This window comes from Xyrauchen texanus, chromosome 11 (assembly GCF_025860055.1).
Source record: "Xyrauchen texanus isolate HMW12.3.18 chromosome 11, RBS_HiC_50CHRs, whole genome shotgun sequence".
Lineage (NCBI taxonomy): Eukaryota > Metazoa > Chordata > Actinopteri > Cypriniformes > Catostomidae > Xyrauchen > Xyrauchen texanus.
The window spans coordinates 142,501-164,780 of NC_068286.1; the positions used below are offsets into that span (position 1 = coordinate 142,501).

A 22,280-nucleotide genomic window follows, 5' to 3' on the forward strand; every position below is an offset into this window, starting at 1 on the left:
TAGTGTGTGTGTGTGTGTATAGTGTATGTGTGTATAGTGTGTTTGTGTAGTGTATGTGTGTGTATAGTGTATGTGTATAGTGTATGTGTGTATAGTGTATGTGTGTATAGTGTATGTGTATAGTGTATGTGTGTATAGTGTGTTTGTGTAGTGTATGTGTGTGTATAGTGTATGTGTATAGTGTATGTGTGTATAGTGTATGTGTGTATAGTGTGTGTGTATAGTGTGTGTATAGTGTATGTGTGTATAGTGTGTGTATAGTGTATGTGTGTATAGTGTATGTATAGTGTGTGTGTATAGTGTATGTATAGTGTGTGTGTGTGTATAGTGTGTGTGTATGTGTATAGTGTATGTGTAGTGTGTGTATAGTGTGTGTGTGTGTGTATAGTGTATGTGTGTATAGTGTGTTTGTGTAGTGTATGTGTGTGTATAGTGTATGTGTATAGTGTATGTGTGTATAGTGTATGTGTGTATAGTGTGTGTATAGTGTATGTGTATAGTGTATGTGTGTATAGTGTGTGTATAGTGTATGTGTGTATAGTGTATGTGTGTATAGTGTATGTATAGTGTGTGTGTATAGTGTATGTGTATAGTGTATGTGTGTATAGTGTATGTGTGTATAGTGTGTTTGTGTAGTGTATGTGTGTGTATAGTGTATGTGTATAGTGTATGTGTGTATAGTGTATGTGTGTGTATAGTGTGTGTGTGTGTATAGTGTGTGTGTGTGTGTGTATAGTGCATGTGTGTATAGTGTGTTTGTGTAGTGTATGTGTGTGTATAGTGTATGTGTATAGTGTATGTGTATAGTGTATGTGTGTATAGTGTATGTATAGTGTATGTGTGTATAGTGTATGTGTATAGTGTATGTGTATAGTGTGTTTGTGTAGTGTATGTGTGTGTATAGTGTATGTGTATAGTGTATGTGTATAGTGTATGTGTGTATAGTGTGTTTGTGTAGTGTATGTGTGTGTATAGTGTATGTGTATAGTGTATGTGTGTATAGTGTGTGTGTATAGTGTATGTGCAGTGTGTGTGTATAGTGTATGTATAGTGTGTGTGTATAGTGTGTTTGTGTAGTGTATGTGTGTGTATAGTGTATGTGTATAGTGTGTTTGTGTAGTGTATGTGTGTGTATAGTGTATGTGTATAGTGTATGTGTATAGTGTATGTGTGTATAGTGTGTTTGTGTAGTGTATGTGTGTGTATAGTGTATGTGTATAGTGTATGTGTGTATAGTGTGTTTGTGTAGTGTATGTGTGTGTATAGTGTATGTGTATAGTGTATGTGTATAGTGTATGTGTGCATAGTGTATGTATAGTGTATCTGTGTATAGTGTATGTGTATAGTGTATGTGTATAGTGTATGTATAGTGTGTGTGTATAGTGTATGTGTATAGTGTATGTGTATAGTGTATGTATAGTGTGTGTGTATAGTGTATGTATAGTGTGTGTGTATAGAGTATGTGTATAGTGTATGTGTATAGTGTATGTGTATAGTGTATGTGTATAGTGTATGTATAGTGTGTGTGTATAGAATATGTGTATAGTGTATGTGTATAGTGTATCTGTGTATAGTGTATGTGTATGTGTATAGTGTATGTATAGTGTGTGTGTATAGTGTATCTGTGTATAGTGTATGTGTATAGTGTATGTATAGTGTGTGTGTATAGTGTATGTGTATAGTGTATGTGTATAGTGTATGCATAGTGTGTGTGTATAGTGTATGTGTATAGTGTATGTGTGTATAGTGTATGTATAGTGTGTGTGTATAGTGTATGTATAGTGTGTGTGTATAGTGTATGTGTGTATAGTGTATGTATAGTGTATGTGTGTATAGTGTATGTATAGTGTATGTGTGTATAGTGTATGTATAGTGTATGTGTATAGTGTATGTGTATAGTGTATGTATAGTGTGTGTGTATAGTGTATGTGTATAGTGTATGTGTATAGTGTGTGTATAGTGTGTGTGTATAGAGTATGTGTATAGTGTATGTGTATAGTGTATGTGTATAGTGTATGTATAGTGTGTGTGTATAGTGTATGTGTATAGTGTATGTATAGTGTGTGTGTATAGAGTATGTGTATAGTGTATGTGTATAGTGTATGTGTATAGTGTATGTATAGTGTGTGTGTATAGTGTATGTGTATAGTGTATGTGTATAGTGTGTGTATAGTGTGTGTGTATAGAGTATGTGTATAGTGTATGTGTATAGTGTATGTGTATAGTGTATGTGTATAGTGTATGTATAGTGTGTGTGTATAGAATATGTGTATAGTGTATGTGTATAGTGTATGTATAGTGTGTGTGTATAGTGTATGTGTATAGTGTATGTGTATAGTGTATGTATAGTGTGTGTGTATAGTGTATGTATAGTGTGTGTGTATAGAGTATGTGTATAGTGTATGTGTATAGTGTATGTGTATAGTGTATGTATAGTGTGTGTGTATAGAATATGTGTATAGTGTATGTGTATAGTGTATCTGTGTATAGTGTATGTGTATGTGTATAGTGTATGTATAGTGTGTGTGTATAGTGTATCTGTGTATAGTGTATGTGTATAGTGTATGTATAGTGTGTGTGTATAGTGTATGTGTATAGTGTATGCATAGTGTGTGTGTATAGTGTATGTGTATAGTGTATGTGTGTATAGTGTATGTATAGTGTGTGTGTATAGTGTATGTATAGTGTGTGTGTATAGTGTATGTGTGTATAGTGTATGTATAGTGTATGTGTGTATAGTGTATGTATAGTGTATGTGTGTATAGTGTATGTGTATAGTGTATGTATAGTGTGTGTGTATAGTGTATGTGTATAGTGTATGTGTATAGTGTATGTATAGTGTGTGTGTATAGTGTATGTATAGTGTGTGTGTATAGAGTATGTGTATAGTGTATGTGTATAGTGTATGTGTATAGTGTATGTATAGTGTGTGTGTATAGAATATGTGTATAGTGTATGTGTATAGTGTATCTGTGTATAGTGTATGTGTATGTGTATAGTGTATGTATAGTGTGTGTGTATAGTGTATCTGTGTATAGTGTATGTGTATAGTGTATGTATAGTGTGTGTGTATAGTGTATGTGTATAGTGTATGTGTATAGTGTATGCATAGTGTGTGTGTATAGTGTATGTGTATAGTGTATGTGTGTATAGTGTATGTATAGTGTGTGTGTATAGTGTATGTATAGTGTGTGTGTATAGTGTATGTGTGTATAGTGTATGTATAGTGTATGTGTGTATAGTGTATGTATAGTGTATGTGTGTATAGTGTATGTATAGTGTATGTGTATAGTGTATGTGTATAGTGTATGTATAGTGTGTGTGTATAGAGTATGTGTATAGTGTATGTGTATAGTGTATGTGTATAGTGTATGTGTATAGTGTATGTATAGTGTGTGTGTATAGAATATGTGTATAGTGTATGTGTATAGTGTATCTGTGTATAGTGTATGTGTATGTGTATAGTGTATGTATAGTGTGTGTGTATAGTGTATCTGTGTATAGTGTATGTGTATAGTGTATGTATAGTGTGTGTGTATAGTGTATGTGTATAGTGTATGTGTATAGTGTATGCATAGTGTGTGTGTATAGTGTATGTGTATAGTGTATGTGTGTATAGTGTATGTATAGTGTGTGTGTATAGTGTATGTATAGTGTGTGTGTATAGTGTATGTGTGTATAGTGTATGTATAGTGTGTGTGTATAGTGTATGTGTATAGTGTATGTATAGTGTGTGTGTATAGTGTATGTGTATAGTGTATGTGTATAGTGTATGTGTATAGTGTATCTGTGTATAGTGTATGTATAGTGTGTGTGTATAGTGTATGTATAGTGTGTGTGTATAGTGTATGTGTATAGTGTATGTGTGTATAGTGTATGTGTATAGTGTATGTGTATAGTGTATGTGTATAGTGTGTTTGTGTAGTGTATGTGTGTGTATAGTGTATGTGTATAGTGTATGTATAGTGTGTGTGTATAGTGTATCTGTGTATAGTGTATGTGTATAGTGTATGTATAGTGTGTGTGTATAGTGTATGTGTATAGTGTGTGTATAGTGTATGTATAGTGTGTGTGTATAGTGTATGTGTATAGTGTATGTGTGTATAGTGTATGTATAGTGTGTGTGTATAGTGTATGTATAGTGTGTGTGTATAGTGTATGTGTGTATAGTGTATGTATAGTGTGTGTGTATAGTGTATGTGTATAGTGTATGTGTATAGTGTATGTATAGTGTGTGTGTATAGTGTGTGTGTATAGTGTATGTGTATAGTGTATGTGTATAGTGTATGTGTATAGTGTATCTGTGTATAGTGTATGTGTATAGTGTATGTGTGTATAGTGTGTGTGTATAGTGTATGTATAGTGAGTGTGTATAGTGTATGTGTATAGTGTATGTATAGTGTGTGTGTATAGTGTATGTGTATAGTGTATGTGTGTATAGTGTATGTGTATAGTGTATGTGTATAGTGTGTTTGTGTAGTGTATGTGTGTGTATAGTGTGTTTGTGTAGTGTATGTGTGTGTATAGTGTATGTGTATAGTGTATGTGTATAGTGTATGTGTGTATAGTGTATGTATAGTGTGTGTGTATAGTGTATGTGTATAGTGTATGTGTATAGTGTATGTGTGTATAGTGTATGTATAGTGTGTGTGTATAGTGTATAGTGTATGTATAGTGTGTGTGTATAGTGTATGTGTATAGTGTATGTGTGTATAGTGTATGTGTATAGTGTGTTTGTGTAGTGTATGTGTGTGTATAGTGTATGTGTATAGTGTATGTGTATAGTGTGTTTGTGTAATGTATGTGTGTGTATAGTGTATGTGTATAGTGTGTTTGTGTAGTGTATGTGTGTGTATAGTGTATGTGTATAGTGTATGTGTATAGTGTATGTGTGTATAGTGTATGTATAGTGTGTGTGTATAGTGTATGTGTATAGTGTATGTATAGTGTGTGTGTATAGTGTATGTGTATAGTGTATGTGTGTATAGTGTATGTGTATAGTGTGTTTGTGTAGTGTATGTGTGTGTATAGTGTATGTGTATAGTGTATGTGTATAGTGTATGTGTGTATAGTGTATGTATAGTGTGTGTGTATAGTGTATGTGTGTATAGTGTATGTATAGTGTGTGTGTATAGTGTATGTGTATAGTGTATGTGTGTATAGTGTATGTGTATAGTGTGTTTGTGTAGTGTATGTGTGTGTATAGTGTATGTGTATAGTGTATGTGTATAGTGTATGTGTATAGTGTATGTGTATAGTGTATGTGTATAGTGTGTGTGTATAGTGTATGTGTATAGTGTATGTATAGTGTGTGTGTATAGTGTATGTGTATAGTGTATGTATAGTGTGTGTGTATAGTGTATGTGTATAGTGTGTTTGTGTAGTGTATGTGTGTGTATAGTGTATGTGTATAGTGTATGTGTATAGTGTATGTGTGTATAGTGTATGTATAGTGTGTGTGTATAGTGTATGTGTATAGTGTATGTATAGTGTGTGTGTATAGTGTATGTGTATAGTGTATGTGTGTATAGTGTATGTGTATAGTGTGTTTGTGTAGTGTATGTGTGTGTATAGTGTATGTGTATAGTGTATGTGTATAGTGTGTTTGTGTAATGTATGTGTGTGTATAGTGTATGTGTATAGTGTGTTTGTGTAGTGTATGTGTGTGTATAGTGTATGTGTATAGTGTGTTTGTGTAGTGTATGTGTGTGTATAGTGTATGTGTATAGTGTGTTTGTGTAGTGTATGTGTGTGTATAGTGTATGTGTATAGTGTATGTGTATAGTGTATGTGTGTATAGTGTATGTGTATAGTGTATGTGTATAGTGTGTTTGTGTAGTGTATGTGTGTGTATAGTGTATGTGTATAGTGTATGTGTGTATAGTGTATGTATAGTGTGTGTGTATAGTGTATGTGTATAGTGTATGTATAGTGTGTGTGTATAGTGTATGTGTATAGTGTATGTGTGTATAGTGTATGTGTATAGTGTATGTGTATAGTGTGTTTGTGTAGTGTATGTGTGTGTATAGTGTATGTGTATAGTGTATGTGTATAGTGTGTTTGTGTAGTGTATGTGTGTGTATAGTGTATGTGTATAGTGTGTTTGTGTAGTGTATGTGTGTGTATAGTGTATGTGTATAGTGTGTTTGTGTAGTGTATGTGTGTGTATAGTGTATGTGTATAGTGTATGTGTATAGTGTGTTTGTGTAGTGTATGTGTGTGTATAGTGTATGTGTATAGTGTGTTTGTGTAGTGTATGTGTGTGTATAGTGTATGTGTATAGTGTGTTTGTGTAGTGTATGTGTGTGTATAGTGTATGTGTATAGTGTGTTTGTGTAGTGTATGTGTGTATAGTGTATGTGTATAGTGTATGTGTATAGTGTGTTTGTGTAGTGTATGTGTGTGTATAGTGTATGTGTATAGTGTGTTTGTGTAGTGTATGTGTGTGTATAGTGTATGTGTATAGTGTATGTGTGTATAGTGTATGTATAGTGTGTGTGTATAGTGTATGTGTATAGTGTATGTATAGTGTGTGTGTATAGTGTATGTGTATAGTGTATGTGTGTATAGTGTGTTTGTGTAGTGTATGTGTGTGTATAGTGTATGTGTATAGTGTATGTGTATAGTGTGTTTGTGTAGTGTATGTGTGTGTATAGTGTATGTGTATAGTGTGTTTGTGTAGTGTATGTGTGTGTATAGTGTATGTGTATAGTGTGTTTGTGTAGTGTATGTGTGTGTATAGTGTATGTGTATAGTGTGTTTGTGTAGTGTATGTGTGTGTATAGTGTATGTGTATAGTGTATGTGTATAGTGTATGTATAGTGTGTGTGTATAGTGTATGTGTGTATAGTGTATGTATAGTGTGTGTGTATAGTGTATGTGTATAGTGTATGTATAGTGTGTGTGTATAGTGTATGTGTATAGTGTATGTGTATAGTGTATGTGTGTATAGTGTATGTATAGTGTGTGTGTATAGTGTATGTGTATAGTGTATGTATAGTGTGTATGTATAGTGTATGTGTATAGTGTATGTGTGTATAGTGTATGTGTATAGTGTATGTGTATAGTGTGTTTGTGTAGTGTATGTGTGTGTATAGTGTATGTGTATAGTGTATGTGTGTGTATAGTGTATGTGTATAGTGTATGTGTATAGTGTATGTGTGTATAGTGTATGTGTATAGTGTATGTGTATAGTGTGTTTGTGTAGTGTATGTGTGTGTATAGTGTATGTGTATAGTGTGTGTGTGTATAGTGTATGTGTGTGTATAGTGTATGTGTATAGTGTATGTATAGTGTATCTGTGTATAGTGTATGTGTATAGTGTATGTGTATAGTGTATGTATAGTGTATGTGTATAGTGTATGTGTGTATAGTGTATGTATAGTGTATGTGTGTATAGTGTATCTGTGTATAGTGTATGTGTATAGTGTATGTGTGTGTATAGTGTATGTGTATAGTGTATGTATAGTGTATCTGTGTATAGTGTATGTGTATAGTGTATGTGTATAGTGTATGTGTGTATAGTGTATGTATAGTGTATGTGTGTATAGTGTATCTGTGTATAGTGTATGTGTATAGTGTATGTGTATAGTGTGTTTGTGTAGTGTATGTGTGTGTATAGTGTATGTGTATAGTGTATGTGTATAGTGTATGTATAGTGTGTGTGTATAGTGTATGTGTGTGTATAGTGTATGTGTATAGTGTATGTGTATAGTGTATGTGTGTATAGTGTATGTGTATAGTGTATGTGTATAGTGTGTTTGTGTAGTGTATGTGTGTGTATAGTGTATGTGTATAGTGTGTGTGTATAGTGTATGTGTGTGTATAGTGTATGTGTATAGTGTATGTATAGTGTATCTGTGTATAGTGTATGTGTATAGTGTATGTGTATAGTGTATGTATAGTGTATGTGTATAGTGTATGTGTGTATAGTGTATGTATAGTGTATGTGTGTATAGTGTATCTGTGTATAGTGTATGTGTATAGTGTATGTGTGTGTATAGTGTATGTGTATAGTGTATGTATAGTGTATCTGTGTATAGTGTATGTGTATAGTGTATGTGTATAGTGTATGTGTGTATAGTGTATGTATAGTGTATGTGTGTATAGTGTATCTGTGTATAGTGTATGTGTATAGTGTATGTGTATAGTGTGTTTGTGTAGTGTATGTGTGTGTATAGTGTATGTGTATAGTGTATGTGTATAGTGTATGTGTGTATAGTGTGTTTGTGTAGTGTATGTGTGTGTATAGTGTATGTGTATAGTGTATGTGTATAGTGTATGTGTGTATAGTGTATGTATAGTGTGTGTGTATAGTGTATGTGTATAGTGTATGTATAGTGTGTGTGTATAGTGTATGTGTGTATAGTGTGTATGTATAGTGTGTGTGTATAGTGTATGTGTGTATAGTGTGTGTATAGTGTATGTGTATAGTGTATGTGTATAGTGTGTGTGTGTATAGTGTATGTATAGTGTGTGTGTATAGTGTATGTGTATAGTGTATGTGTATAGTGTGTGTATAGTGTATGTGTATAGTGTATGTGTGTATAGTGTGTGTATAGTGTATGTGTATAGTGTATGTGTGTATAGTGTATGTATAGTGTGTGTGTATAGTGTATGTGTATAGTGTGTGTGTGTATATAGTGTGTGTGTGTACGTGTGTATAGTGTGTGTGTGTACGTGTGTATAGTGTGTGTGTGTGTGTAGTGTATGTGTGTACGTGTGTATAGTGTGTATAGTGTGTGTGTAGTGTATGTGTGTGTATAGTGTGTGTGTGTATAGTGTGTGTGTATAGTGTATGTGTGTATAGTGTGTGTGTGTATATAGTGTGTGTGTGTACGTGTGTATAGTGTGTGTGTGTGTGTGTAGTGTATGTGTGTACGTGTGTATAGTGTGTGTGTATATAGTGTGTGTACGTGTGTATAGCGTGTGTGTGTGTGTGGTGTATGTGTGTACGTGTGTATAGTGTGCGTGTGTGCACGTGTGTATAGTGTGTGTGTGTGTGTGTGTAGTGTATGTGTGTACGTGTGTGTGCACGTGTGTACAGTGTGTGTGTGCACGTGTGTATAGTGTGTGTGTGTGTAGTGTACGTGTGTATAGTGTGTGTGTAGTGTATGTGTGTACAGTGTGTGTGTGTGTATGTGTGTATAGTGTGTGGGTGTAGTGTATGTGTGTACATGTGTATAGTGTGTGTGTGTGTGTAGTGTATGTGTGTACAGTGTATGTGTGTACATGTGTATAGTGTGTGTGTGTACGTGTGTATAGTGTGTGTGTGTAGTGTATGTGCGTATATAGTGTGTGTGTAGTGTATGTGTGTATATATAGTGTGTGTGTAGTGTATGTGTGTATAGTGTATGTGTGTATATATAGTGTGTGTGTGTAGTGTATGTGTGCATATATAGTGTGTGTAGTGTATGTGTGTATAGTGTGTGTACGTGTGTATAGTGTGTGTGTGTGTGTGTGTGTGTGTGTGTGTGTACCTGTGTATAGTGTGCGTGTGTGCACATGTGTATAGTGTGTGTGTGTGTGTGTACTGTATGTGTGTATAGTGTATGTGTGTACGTGTGTATAGTGTGCATGTGTACGTGTGTATAGTGTGCGTGTGTACGTGTGTATAGTGTGTGTGTAGTGTATGTGTGTACGTGTGTATAGTGTGCGTGTGTGCACGTGTGTATAGTGTGTGTGTGTGTAGTGTAAGTGTGTACGTGTGTGTGTGTGTGCACGTGTGTATAGTGTGTGTATAGTGTGTGTGCACGTGTGTATTGTGTGTGTGTGTGTGTGTATAGTGTATGTGTGTATAGCGTGCGTGTGTGTGCACGTGTGTATAGTGTGTGCGCACGTGTGTATAGTGTGTGTGTACAGTGTGTGTGCACGTGTGTATAGTGTATGTGTGTACATGTGTATAGTGTGTGTGTGCACGTGTGTATAGTGTGTGTGTGTATAGTGTGCGTGTGTGTGCACGTGTGTATAGTGTGTGTGTGTATAGTGTGTGTGTGTATAGTGTGCGTGTGTGTGCACGTGTGTATAGTGTGTGTGTGTATAGTGTGCGTGTGTGTGCACGTGTGTATAGTGTGTGTGTGTATAGTGTGCGTGTGTGTGCACGTGTGTATAGTGTATGTGTGTATAGCGTGCGTGTGTGTGCACGTGTGTATAGTGTATGTGTGTATAGCGTGCGTGTGTGTGCACGTGTGTATAGTGTGTGTGCACGTGTGTATAGTGTGTGTGTACAGTGTGTGTGCACGTGTGTATAGTGTATGTGTGTACATGTGTATAGTGTGTGTGTGCACTTGTGTATAGTGTGTGTGTGTATAGTGTATGTGTGCCCGTGTGTATAGTGTGTGTGTGTACGTGTGTATAGTGTGTGTGTGTAGTGTATGTGTGTACGTGTGTATAGTGTGTGTGTGCACGTGTGTATAGTGTGTGTGTGTGTGTGTAGTGTATGTGTGTACGTGTGTGTAGTGTGTGTGTGCACGTGTGTATAGTGTGTGTGTGTGTAGTGTATGTGTGCACGTGTGTATAGTGTGTGTGTGCACGTGTGTATAGTGTGTGTGTGTAGTGTATGTGTGTACGTGTGTATAGTGTGTGTGTGCACGTGTGTATAGTGTGTGTGTGTGTGTGTGTAGTGTATGTGTGTACGTGTGTGTAGTGTGTGTGTGCACGTGTGTATAGTGTGTGTGTGTGTAGTGTATGTGTGTACGTGTGTATAGTGTGTGTGTGCACGTGTGTATAGTGTGTGTGTGTGTAGTGTATGTGTGCACGTGTGTATAGTGTGTGTGTGCACGTGTGTATAGTGTGTGTGTGTGTAGTGTATGTGTGCACGTGTGTATAGTGTGTGTGTGCACGTGTGTATAGTGTGTGTGTGTAGTGTATGTGTGTACGTGTGTATAGTGTGTGTGTGCACGTGTGTATAGTGTGTGTGCACGTGTGTATAGTGTGTGTGTGCACGTGTGTGTGTACGTGTGTATAGTGTATGTGTGTACGTGTGTATAGTGTGTGAGTGCACGTGTGTATAGTGTGTGTGTGTGTAGTGTATGTGTGCACGTGTGTATAGTGTGTGTGTGCACGTGTGTATAGTGTGTGTGTGTGTAGTGTATGTGTGCACGTGTGTATAGTGTGTGTGTGCACGTGTGTATAGTGTGTGTGTGTGTGTAGTGTATGTGTGTACGTGTGTATAGTGTGTGTGTGCACGTGTGTATAGTGTGTGTGTGCACGTGTGTATAGTGTATGTGTGTACGTGTGTATAGTGTGTGTGTGCACGTGTGTATAGTGTGTGTGTGCATGTGTGTATAGTGTATGTGTGTACGTGTGTATAGTGTGTGTGTGCACGTGTGTATAGTGTGTGTGTATAGTGTATGTGTGCACGTGTGTATAGTGTGTGTGTGCACGTGTGTATAGTGTGTGTGTGTGTAGTGTATGTGTGTACGTGTGTATAGTGTGTGTGTGCACGTGTGTATAGTGTGTGTGTACAGTGTGTGTGCATGTGTGTATAGTGTGTGTGTGCACGTGTGTATAGTGTGTGTGTGTATAGTGTGTGTGTGCACGTGTGTATAGTGTGTGTGTGTGTAGTGTATGTGTGTACGTGTGTATAGTGTGTGTGTGCACGTGTGTACAGTGTGTGTGTGCACGTGTGTATAGTGTGTGTGTGCACGTGTGTATAGTGTGTGTGTGCACGTGTGTATAGTGTGTGTGTGTATAGTGTATGTGTGCACGTGTGTATAGTGTGTGTGTGCACGTGTGTATAGTGTGTGTGTGTGTATAGTGTATGTGTGTACGTGTGTATAGTGTGTGTGTGCACGTGTGTACAGTGTGTGTGTGCACGTGTGTATAGTGTGTGTGTGCACGTGTGTATAGTGTGTGTGTAGTGTATGTGTGTACGTGTGTATAGTGTGTGTGTGTGTAGTGTATGTGTGTACGTGTGTATAGTGTGTGTGTAGTGCATGTGTGTATGTAGTGTATGTGTGATGCGTGTGTATAGTGTGTGTGTGTGTACGTGTATATAGTGTGTGTGTGTGTAGTGTACGTGTGTGTGTGTGTGTGTGTACGTGTGTATTGTGTGTGTGTGTGCACGTGTGTATAGTGTGTGTGTGTGTGTGTGTGTAGTGTATGTGTGTATAGTGTATGTGTGTATAGTGTGCGTACGTGTGTATAGTGTGTATAGTGTGTGTGTGCACGTGTGTATAGTGTATGTGTGTACGTGTGTATAGTGTGTATAGTGTGTGTGTGCACGTGTGTATAGTGTGTGTGTGTATAGTGTATGTGTGCACGTGTGTATAGTGTGTGTGTGCACGTGTGTATAGTGTGTGTGTGTGTAGTGTATGTGTGTACGTGTGTATAGTGTGTGTGTGTGTGTGTGCGTGTGTATAGTGTGTGTGTGCGTGTGTATAGTGTGTGTGTGCGTGTGTATAGTGTGTGTGTGTAGTGTATGTGTGTACGTGTGTATAGTGTGTGTGTGTGTAGTGTATGTGTGTATAGTGTGTATGCACATGTGTACAGTGTGTGCGTGTGTGTGTGCACGTGTGTATAGTGTGCGTGTGTATAGTGTGTGTGTGCGTGTGTATAGTGTGTGTGTGTGTGTGTGTGTGTGTGTGTAGTGTATGTGTGTATAGTGTGTATGCACATGTGTACAGTGTGTGCGTGTGTGTGTGCACGTGTGTATAGTGTGCGTGTGTATAGTGTGTGTGTGCGTGTGTATAGTGTGTGTGTGTAGTGTGTGTGTGTGTGTGTGTGTGTGTGTGTAGTGTATGTGTGTATAGTGTGTATGCACATGTGTACAGTGTGTGCGTGTGTGTGTGCACGTGTGTATAGTGTGTGTGTGTGCATGTTCTCACTTTGACGTCGGCATAGAATGCCTGGAGAACTAACCCAGAAGACTTTGCAATGGAGCGCAGAACATCTAAAGATAAAACGTTTGTAGTGCCTTCCCAAATACTCAACACCTGCAACACAAAACACACAATCAAACTCCTGAATGCTTCTGAAAAACAACGGTTCTCATATTAACATGTGTTCTCGGGTTTATTACACTCCTAAACTCAACTTACCATGACATAAACATCATACAGGAAACACAGTTATTAATAACCGACGCCATTACTTCTTATTCTCTTTTGTTTAATAAAGTTCATTTCAGACTTCTGGAACTTTTTTCTTCATGTGATTAAGTCGATATTTTCAAATGTGTGTAAATGAATTTGAATGGTGACATTAAAACATGTTAATCTAAGAAGAGGATTATTTAAGTCATGTTTAATGTAGTCCGAAACTAATTAATGACATTTATCAATGTCTGAATATTTACTCAGAAAATGAGATTTTGGAAAAGTTCAGAATAATTTTCCACAATATGCTGAAGACACAAATGTAAATGGAGGGAAAGTTTGCGCTATACAGGAAACGTGTAATGTATCGTGCGGAACAAAAGAACACACAGCAGTCAGAAAATCTTCTCTGGACATTCTCTGAATTTAGGGAGGTTTGGTTCATGTGAGACTGGATATTTGATCCCCTTTTCTCCCAATTTTGGAATGCCCAATTCCCACCATTTAGCAGGTCATCACCTCAATCCGGGTGGTGGAGGACGAGGTGGAGTTGCCTCCGCTTCTGAGACATCAATCGGCGCATCTGATCACGTGACTCGTTGTGCATGACACCGCGGAGACTCACAGCATGTGGAGACTCATGCTACTCTCCACGATCCACACACAACTCACCACACGCCCCATTGAGAGAACCACTAATCACCACCACGAGGAGGTTACCCCATGTGACTCTACCCTCCCTAGCAACAGGGACAATTTGGTTGCTAAGGAGACCTGACTGGAGTCACTCAGCATGTCCTGAATACAAACTTACGACTCCAGGTGTGATAGACACTGAGATACTCAGACCCCGCGAGACTGCATATTTAAATAACAAACAAACGTTACATTAAATATTGTGCCAATATGAAAAGGATTTTATCATGTCTGACTTGATGTAAACTAACAAACAGATTGTAAGCAGACTGTTGAATATGCATAATACATTTATATTAAACAGCTCTCTGGAATACTGGATTCTGATTGGTCATCTAGTGGTCTGATATTTCTCAGATATCATCATCCGGGGATTGTGAGTCATCTTTCCTGCGTCTCCGATCACTGTGTGATCTCTTAGTTATCCTTCACACATCATCTCAGAGGAACTGCATTAAACCAATAACTGAAATATACTATGACACATTGGGAACACCCATCACAAGGCGTGTTTCTGTCCCCAAGTGTGTTCATAATATGCATAATATATCCAACGATGAACTTATTCTGCTGATATCGAGTTATGCATAATGAATAAAGAGACTGTAGAACAAACGTGATTCACTGAAATGTCCCCGTGCATCACCTGAGCGTCACGCAGCATGGAGGGCAGGCCGGTGTCTTCAATGTAACCCTGACCACCGAAACTCTCCAACCCTTCCGACACCACACACACCGCCTGACAAGAGAAACACACGCGTGTGTGTGGTCAGTCTGCTGTAAGTGTGTGTGTTGTAAGTGTGTGGTGTGTGTGTCACCTGTTTTCCCGTGTAGAGTTTGGCCACAGGTGTAAGCAGACGCAGCAGGTGTGTGTCTCTCTCTGAAGCACTTCTGTTCTCCTCTCGACCCAAAAGACGACAAACTTCCATCGTCAGGAGAAACGCAGCTCGAGTCTCCATCTGAACACACACACACACACATCAGCAAACACCACATCAGTGTGTGTGTGTGTGTGTGTGTGTGTGTGTTTACCTCCAGTCTGCTGAGTGTTTGTACGTGCAGTGGATGATCCTTCAGCAGTTTGCCGAACGCGGAGCGTTTACAGGAGTATTCCCGACACAACTGACACATCCTGACACACACACACACACAATGTTCATGTCACATGACCTCTGTGTGATGCAGCTCTGATTTATCCCACATTTAAATGTGTGTTTAGATTGATGTTTGTTATAATCACCTTCTCATTGCAGCCACAGCACACACGGTGTTATAAACACGAGTTATAGTCAACATGTTAGCAATGGAGGCCACGCCCCTTCCTTCCTCTGAGATCTACACATACAGAAATAACACTCTGAATAAAAGGATGGATTGTGAATCAGCAGATAAAGATGAATGATGAGTTTACCAGCTGAGCTTTCATGCCATCGAGCAGCAGTTCAGCAGTTGGCACCTGTCTGGTGCCCAGTTTGTCCTTCAGCCGCTGAACTTCCACACCGTTAGAGGAACCGTCAGAGTCCCAGACCTCTGCCAGGAACAGAGACAGACCACTGCTGCCCTAAACACACGCACACACACACAGAAGTGTGTGTCAGGTTCTGCAGAGTGTATGGTATCAGTTCATCATGACAGGTTCATTCGTGCTCATGTATTAGACGTTAAAGTGTGTGTGTGTGTGTGTGTGTGTGTGTGTGCGTTAATACCGGTGTAGCGTGTCCATGTGCGTCTGTGATGCGGGCCAGTGTTAGGGTCATATCAGCGTCTGTTGCCGAGGTGAACCATTTAAAACCATAAAGCTTGAAGAACCTGCCCTGCTGTTGCCTGGCAACCGTCTCAGTGCCACTCGCTAAAACAACAACACACACACACACACACACACACACACACACACAACAGCATCATATACAAGACATTTCACAGGATCAATAATATTAAAATCATAATTATTAAATCAAAGCAACCAGCTCTGAAGTGAATCAATAACTTTGATCTGAATCACAAATCAGACAAAAACACAAAGATACAAGAGTGTACTAACGAGTTTCATGAGGAATGAACTACAATCCCATGATGCATTGCTAATCATGTAATACAATTCAATCCATTGAAAAATATAAATGATTTAAATATCAATATATTTTAAGTTTATTGCACAATATTGTGATCAAAGCGAATATATCAGTAGTTTGAGAGTGTAGGGAGAGCGACTCGATTCATTCACAGTGCATCATGGGAGTGAGCGGAGCTGCAGAGCTCTTCTCTGATTGGTGGGATTATGGGTAGTGTAGTTCTTTAACAGGAATTCTGCTACGAAACATGATTATTTAAAAATGAAGTTGAAATAACGCAGACTGATATGTTCAACAGAAGCACATAACATCCATGAACAACCTCAGAGCTCACGCTAGTCTTTAAAGATTTAGAAGATATCGTTAATAATCAGTTCACCTGTGGAGAGAATGAATGAGAATTTTACTTCTGGAAGCAGACTGCTGTGATCTATACAGGCCAGAAAAATGACAGGAGTGTGTGTGTGTGTGTGTGTGTGTGTGTTATAAGCGAGTCTCACAGACGTCAGATCCTCCTCTCCTCTCGGTCATCCACTGTCCTGATGTCCAGAATTTCTTCTCATCACGTGACGTCAAACGCTCAAACACTTCTTTGACCAGCATACCTGAAGACTACACAACACTTCTTTAGTCACTGGGCTTCATTCATGACACACAGAACACAATGTTATGTATATCATTCGTAAAGTCATTCTGAAACATTAATGAAAGTTTTCATCTTGGTAAGAACTCAATTTTCACCAGCGAATCATGTGAAATTCAATAAAAAAATAGAACTAATTATGTGTCAGGAACTTTAATAACTGACATTTTTAAAATACATGCTTTTGCTTCCTCTGTTGACATTTTATTGAATGTCTCTGATGGCACGTGAAGATGAAATGAACGTGACACACGTGTGTATGTTTGTGTGTTTCACCTGTATGACTTTAGCAGCTCCATCAGTCATGGCCAGAGGACACGTGTAGAGTCCAGCAGACGGAGCGAACAGGTACATCTTACTCATCTGATACACACGACTGCACACACACACACGACAGCTGTGACATGAATACAGCAGATACTGATGTTTGAGTGATCTCTTACTTGTATTCTCCATATGTCCTCTCGTATCCCGCGGCGACCAGCCCCTCATGTGCAGAGATGCGTTTCAGGTGTGTCCAGGCGTCGCAGGTGATGATGTGGTCCACACGGCGACCCCACGCATCATACCGTTGCAGACGGGGCGGATTCAGCTCACACTGACGGCCCAACACGTCAATTTCACTGACAATACGCTCACCAAACCGCAACAGGTCTCGCTCCACCTCCTACAAACACACACACCGTTTTTATATTCATGCATGCGTGCGTTTTACCTGCAGAGGTGTTTCAGTATGCATGCATGCGTGCGTGTGTGTGCTTTACCTGCACAGATGTTTAAGTGCGCATGCGTGTGTGTTTTACCTGCACAGGTGTTTGAGTGTACGTGCATGCTTTACCTGCACAGATGTTTATGTGTGCATGCGTGCGTTTTTTACTTGCACAGGTGTTTCAGTATGCATGCATGTGTGCATGTGTGTTTTACCTGCACAGGTGTTTCAGTATGCATGCGTGTGTGTTTTACCTGCACGGGTGTTTTAGTATGCATGCGTGTGTGTGTTTTACCTGCACAGGTGTTTCAGTATGCATGCGTGTGTGTGTTTTACCTGCACAGGTGTTTCAGTATGCATGCGTGTGTGTGTGTTTTACCTGCACAGGTGTTTCAGTATGCATGCGTGTGTGTGTGTGTTTTACCTGCACAGGTGTTTCAGTATGCATGCGTGTGTGTGTGTGTTTTACCTGCACAGGTGTTTCAGTATGCATGCGTGTGTGTGTTTTACCTGCACAGGTGTTTCAGTATGCATGCGTGTGTGTGTTTTACCTGCACAGGTGTTTCAGTATGCATGCGTATGTGTGTTTTACCTGCACAGGCGTTTCAGTATGCATGCGTGCGTTTTTTACTTGCACAGGTGTTTCAGTATCCATGCATGTGTGCGTGTGTGTGTGTTCTACCTGCACAGGTGTTTCAATATGCATGCATGTGTGTTTTACCTGCACAGGTGTTTCAATATGCATGCGTGTGTGTTTTACCTGCACAGTTGTTTCAGTATGCATGCGTATGTGTTTTACCTGCACAGTTGTTTCAGTATGCATGTGTGTGTGTTTTACCTGCACAGGTGTTTCAGTATGCATGCATGCGTGCGTTTGTGCGGTTGTGTGTTTTACCTGCACAGGTATTTGAGTGTGCGTGCGTGTGTTTTACCTGCACAGGTGTTTCAGTATGCATGCGTGTGTGTGTTTTACCTGCACAGGTGTTTGAGTGTGCGTGCGTGTGTTTTACCTGCACAGGTGTTTCAGTATGCATGCGTGTGTGTGTTTTACCTGCACAGGTGTTTCAGTATACATGCGTGCGTGCGTGTTTTACCTGCACAGGTGTTTCAGAATTTCAGCATTGCTTGCAGCTGGAGTTGGCATCATCCCCCACTCCTCTGGATGTCGAGGGGAAATGGACGAGGTTTAGGACTGTGGCTCATGTAACTGCAATGGCAGTTTTGGGCACACGGTCCAGACCTCCTCAGAAACCCTGGCTGATGGAGGAGGTGTTCAGGCTGGCTGAGAAAAAGCAACAGGCCCACTCTCATCGTCTACAGCATCCCACGTCAGAGAATGAGGAGGCTTACCGCAGCCTTCGCTCAGAGGTTTGGAGAGCCGTGAGGCGCTGCAAGGATGGTTGGTGGTCGCGGGTTGCTGAGGAGATGGAGTCTGCCTCAGTGGCCCACGTTCACAAATCGCTCTTTAATTCCATCAAAAAAGTTACTTGCAGCGCCACACCTATTACCATCATTAGGGGAAAGAATGGTGATCCAATCTCCGACCCCCAGAAACAGGTTTGCAGATTTGCTGAGCATTTCTGTGAGGTCCTGGGGGAGGGGAAGTCCCTGAGCCTGGAAAACATTGTGGGACAAAGTGGGGATGACCCTGCTGGGGCTGCGGTGCCACAAATATTAGAGGAAGAAGTCGCTCGCTGTGGGTGGCTGGCTGAGGTGCCATCTTTGGAGGAAGTACTGAAGGCGATCCAGAGCCTGAGACTAGGAAAGGCACCGGGCAGAGATGATCTCCCCAGTGAAATGCTGAGGGAGGGCGGTGTTTGTGCACAGACTGCCCTACATGACATCATAACAACAGTCTAGACCACTGGGCGGGTTCTGCAGGATTGGAAGGATGCCCTGGTGGTCCCTCTCTTTAAAAAGGGGGACCATTCAGATTGTAATAACTATAGGGGCATCTAACTCTTCAGTGTGCCGGGAAAGGTCCTGGCAAGGATTATTCAATATCGCCTTGCCAGGCACGCTGAGGAGAGACTTGCAGAGCCCCAGTGTGGTTTCAGGAAGGGGCGGTCTTGCACAGATGCCATATTCTCTGTCCGTCTGCTACAGCAGAGGTGTAGGGAATTCCAGCAAGACCTACATCTCTGCTTTATTGACCTGGTCAAGGCCTATGATACCATCAGTAGGCCTGGGCTCTGGGTTGTTCTTCGTGCTTTCGGAGTACCAGACCCGCTGCTCGCGATCATTAAGGACCTTCACGATGGCGAGTGGGCCCAGGTAAAACTACGTGGTCGGGAGTCGGAGCCATTCCCTGTTCACCTGGGAGTGTGACAGGGATGTCCTCTGGCTCCCACATTATTTAATATCTATTTTGACCATGTGGTTCGTGAAGCCTTCGATGGCTGTACCGGAGGAATTTCCATCTGGTACAGATATAATGGGAGGTTGATCGATGCCCGGGTGCGGTCAAGGGATGCTCCCTATTGGTCAACCACATTATGTATGCTGATGATCTGGTGATTGCTGCTCACTCAGAGGAGGAGTTGGAGGCGCTGCTTATGAACCTGGAGCTTGCCAATAAGAGATGGAGCCTTACCATCAGCCCAACCAAAACTAAGCACCTGCCTGGGCATTATGTACCATCGGACACTACACCCCCACAGCTCCCAATTGGTGATGAGGCAGTTGTGGAGAGAGTGTAGTGTTTTCCATACCTGGGAAGTGTGCTTATGACCAGCTCCGGTTTGACAGCAGAGATCTCATTCCGAATCAGTCGAGCGGCATTATCTTTTCATCGGTTGCGTAACGCTGTGTGGAAGCTACCCGGTTTGTTGCTCCGCACAAAGCTTCAGGTATTCTCGGCCACGGTCATTCCCTCCCTTCTCTATGCTTGCGAAACGTGGACCCCCCTAATGGAACATCATCGCCGGTTAGACACATTTAGGCTGGCCTGCCTAAGATCCATCCTGGGTTTAACCAGGCTGGATTGTGTGAGGAGCTCACAACTTTTTGAAAGATGTGGACAAAGTCCCATCGGTGAGCTCCTCCAGCAGTTAAGGTTGCGTTGGCTGGGTCATGTAGCCTGCATGCCTGGCCACCGCATGCCTAAACAGCTTTTGTTCGGCCGGATAGAGGGGGCTAAGCGGGCGCAGCACGGGCTGGAGAAGAGATGGAGTGATGTGGTACAGGAGGATGTGGAGCTGAGTGGACTTGCCGATGACTGGTACCAACAGTGTCAAGATCGGCGTCTTTGGAGGAGGCTTGTGAAGGATGCTGCTGGCCAGTTGGAGGCAGTCGCCCTCCAACAACAACGGAGCGCAGAGGAGCGACGCTCATAACAACGAGCAGAGCGCAGGGTGGCTAAACCACAGCAAGTTGGCACAGTAGGGGGCACAGGTGGTGCATCAGCCAGTCGTCTCAGTCATTCGACCCGTGTCACCTGTTGGATCTGTCCCGTGACCTCCTGCCAGCGGGCGTTCGACACTTCACATGGCCTTAACGTGCACATAGCCTGGCACAAGCGTCGTGGTGACATCACCGCCACTTAGTGGCGAATGGCGGTTGTTGTTGTTGTTGTTGTGTGTGTTTTACCTGCACAGGTGTTTGAATGTGCGTGCCTGCGTGTGTGTGTGTTTTACCTGCACAGGTGTTTGAGTGTGCGTGCATGTGTGTTTTACCTGCACGGGTGTTTGAGTGTGCGTGCGTGTGTGTTTTACCTGCACAGGTGTTTGAGTGTGCATGTGTGTGTGTTTTACCTTCACAGGTGTTTGAGTGTGCGTGCATGTGTGTTTTACCTGCACAGGTGTTTGAGTGTGCATGCGTGTGTGTTTTACCTGCACAGGTAGGTGTCTCTTCAGGTAAGCTCTGAGCAGTGAATCTTGGGTAAAGGGGTTTGTGAGCAGTGGTTTCTCCTGGAAGAATGGTCCGATGGCAGAGCGGGAAAACAGTGTGTGTGAGAGAGAGTGTGTATGCTCTTCAAGCTCGCTGACAGTCTTGCTGGACACACTGCTGTGAGATACACTCCGACTGAGCATGTGCAGAGCCCAGCGGTTACCACGGCAACAGACCTGAACCGCCATTACTAATGCTGTAGACTGGAGACACACACACACACACACACACACAATTACAAAGCACACACACGACTCTGATTACCTGCACAGAGTAATAAACTTTGTGATCGTATAGAAGTCATGACGAAGCCCCGCCCATAATCAAAAACATATTTTTAAACAATTATCCATAAATTTGTGTGATGTCACAGATGTAGATCGGAGTGAAATTATTTTAATGATATTTCATGATTTGTTCAGTTAAACACATCTCTAGATCAACAGCGGTGTGTGTTTATGCTACGGAGATGATGACAATCAAATGAACGCGATTTCTATGATCTTTTATTCCGATGTTCAATCAAACAGAGGTTTAGGTCGGTCACCTGCAGGGCTTCAGTATGAACTGAAGTAATAACTTCTGCCGTGAACAGAAACTGTGAACTTTCACCCAGTCACGGTCACAGCGGATTTTCTGCTCTTTAATTCCTCAATGTGAGTTTAATCTTTATGTGTCATCACACATCATCATCCTGCTGTATTTAAACACTTTAAAACATAAACATTCACTACAAAACACACAAACTCAAAATATACGCACAATCAGACGCTGAACTTGAACAACAACTGAACTACCGCTGAATCTGAGCACATTTGAACTGAATTTCATGGATATTTGAGCAGATCTGTGCGATATTTCACTGTACTTGAGGATATTTGAGCAACTCACCGATTGTTCGCGTCTCCAAACCGCCAAAACAAACTCCAAACAACAACTGAATCAACTCCGTTCCGTTCAGAGTCCGATGCTTCAGAGAGTCGATTCTTCATCTGAGGTCTCCTGGTTCATTACCGCCACCAGCTGGACGCGCGTGTGTTTGAGTAGTGTGTGTCTGTTCAATGATTATTTAGCCCTGTTCGTTTTCAGTGTGTGTGAGCAGTATTTGTGTATGTGTGAGTAGTTTGTGTGTTTGTGAGTAGTGTGTGTTTGTGTGTGTGTGATAGATCGCCAAATCCCGCTCAGAGAGGGTCCAGATGAATTGATGACTCTGGCAAGTTGCCAGTTAAAGTCTA

At 40.8% G+C, this 22,280-nt stretch overlaps 2 protein-coding genes across 3 annotated transcripts in view; one reads left to right on the forward strand and one right to left on the reverse strand.

Moving 5' to 3' along the window:
* The window catches only part of LOC127651395 (acyl-CoA dehydrogenase family member 11-like), a 39,401-nt gene extending 17,340 nt beyond the window's left edge, over positions 1-22,061 (reverse strand). The window contains exons 1-12 of one of the 2 annotated variants that reach the window (XM_052137188.1): positions 21,937-22,061; positions 20,988-21,248; positions 16,892-17,115; positions 16,725-16,824; positions 16,306-16,417; positions 15,440-15,582; positions 15,145-15,294; positions 14,974-15,068; positions 14,766-14,865; positions 14,552-14,692; positions 14,380-14,472; positions 12,828-12,935 (exon numbers count right to left, since the gene is read on the reverse strand). In XM_052137188.1, coding sequence (XP_051993148.1) covers positions 12,828-12,935; positions 14,380-14,472; positions 14,552-14,692; positions 14,766-14,865; positions 14,974-15,068; positions 15,145-15,294; positions 15,440-15,582; positions 16,306-16,417; positions 16,725-16,824; positions 16,892-17,115; positions 20,988-21,233 — 1,512 coding nt within the window. In that variant the 5' untranslated portion in view covers positions 21,234-21,248; positions 21,937-22,061. The remainder of the gene's footprint in view (positions 1-12,827; positions 12,936-14,379; positions 14,473-14,551; positions 14,693-14,765; positions 14,866-14,973; positions 15,069-15,144; positions 15,295-15,439; positions 15,583-16,305; positions 16,418-16,724; positions 16,825-16,891; positions 17,116-20,987; positions 21,249-21,936) is intronic. The other variant, XM_052137189.1, reaches the window with a different exon arrangement.
* LOC127651396 (uncharacterized) lies at positions 17,149-19,017 on the forward strand. Its single transcript, XM_052137191.1, has 2 exons — positions 17,149-17,908; positions 18,260-19,017. Exons 1-2 carry the CDS (start codon positions 17,149-17,151, stop codon positions 19,015-19,017), a joined length of 1,518 nt encoding a protein of 505 aa, XP_051993151.1.
* Positions 22,062-22,280: the final 219 nt, after the last annotated feature.